This window comes from Rhincodon typus, unplaced genomic scaffold (assembly GCF_021869965.1).
Source record: "Rhincodon typus isolate 14 unplaced genomic scaffold, sRhiTyp1.1 hic_rhity00003659, whole genome shotgun sequence".
Classification (NCBI taxonomy): domain Eukaryota; kingdom Metazoa; phylum Chordata; class Chondrichthyes; order Orectolobiformes; family Rhincodontidae; genus Rhincodon; species Rhincodon typus.
In genome coordinates this window covers 3,623-4,827 of record NW_025969297.1, presented here as the reverse complement: position 1 = coordinate 4,827, position 1,205 = coordinate 3,623, and the positions used below count along the sequence as shown (strand labels likewise).

General features: G+C 59.6%; 1 protein-coding gene across 1 annotated transcript in view; it reads right to left on the bottom strand.

Moving 5' to 3' along the window:
• Window positions 1-1,205, bottom strand: part of LOC125481806 (kinesin heavy chain-like) — a 14,901-nt gene that overhangs the window by 10,401 nt on the left and 3,295 nt on the right. Inside the window, exon 4 of the mRNA XM_048593719.1 lies at window positions 619-639. Coding sequence (XP_048449676.1) covers window positions 619-639 — 21 coding nt within the window. The remainder of the gene's footprint in view (window positions 1-618; window positions 640-1,205) is intronic.

Genomic DNA, 1,205 nt, shown 5'->3' with positions numbered 1-1,205 from the left:
ATGTGTGTGGAAAGTGGGAAAAAAGGGTTGGGGCGGCGTCAGGTCAGCCACTCGAAGGGAGCACAGTCCCTGACAGAGTGAGAGAGAGAGGGCGATGGTAAACCCTCACCTACCCCCAAATCACAGGATACTCTCAACACAGAGACCATACATTCCCTCATCTGGTCAGAGAGCCAGCACTGAGGGAGCGCTGTACTGTCAGAGGGTCAGCGCCGAGGGAGCGGGCGCTGTCGGAGGGTCAGCGCCGAGGGAGCGGGCGCTGTCAGATGGTGAGGGAGCGGGGCGCTGTCGGAGGGTCAGCGCTGAGGGAGCGCCGCACTGTCGGAGGGTCAGCGCCGTGGGAACAGGTACTGTCGGATGGTCAGCGCAGCAGGGAGCAGCACGTGGAGGATGGTTGCGAAAGAGAGAGAGAGAGAGAGAGAAAGGTAAGAAAGCAGACAGGTGAAATGAAATCAGTTTCCGAGTTGGTCTGTGACCGGCAAACCTCAGGGCAACACAGGCTTCAGAGCACAACAAGGTTAGAGCAGGTTTGAGGGAGGCAGTGGGCAGGGATATGGGTGCAGGGGACGAAGCAGGGAGGGGTGGCAGGGAGAGGTGTAGGAGGAAGGAGACAGGTACCTGATTGTGCCAACGCATCACCTGGAAATTGGCGCGGAGGCAGCAAAGGGGACGGAGCAGGGAAGGTAGGAGAACAACGACAGCAGGCGAATATGAAAAGGGAAAACAAAAGAGAGGAGAGTGCGAGGTTAGAAGGAGGCTCCCACCGCAGCAGGCTAGTGCACTGCGAACCGAATAACCCCAGAGAACAGGCTGTTGCTAGTGACAGGAGCAGACATATGGCTTTGGGAAACTGAGGATGTGGGGCTGAGGATTGTCAGCTGGGTGGTGTACACTCAATGGGCCGAATGGCTGAATACTGCCCCTAAGGCTTCGTCAGGGCTCCCCCACCAACCATGTCGTCCTCCTCCTCCATCCCGCTACTCCCCCTCCCTATCTCCGTCACCCCCTCCATCCCCCTACACCCGCTCCCTATCTCCGTCACCCCCTCCATCCCCCTACACCCCCTCCCTATCTCCGTCACACCCTCCCTATCTCCGTCATCCCCTCCATCCCCCTACACCCCCTCCCTATCTCCTTCACCCCCTCCATCCCCCTACACCCCCTCCCTATCTCCTTCACCCCCTCCATCCCCCTACACCCCCTCC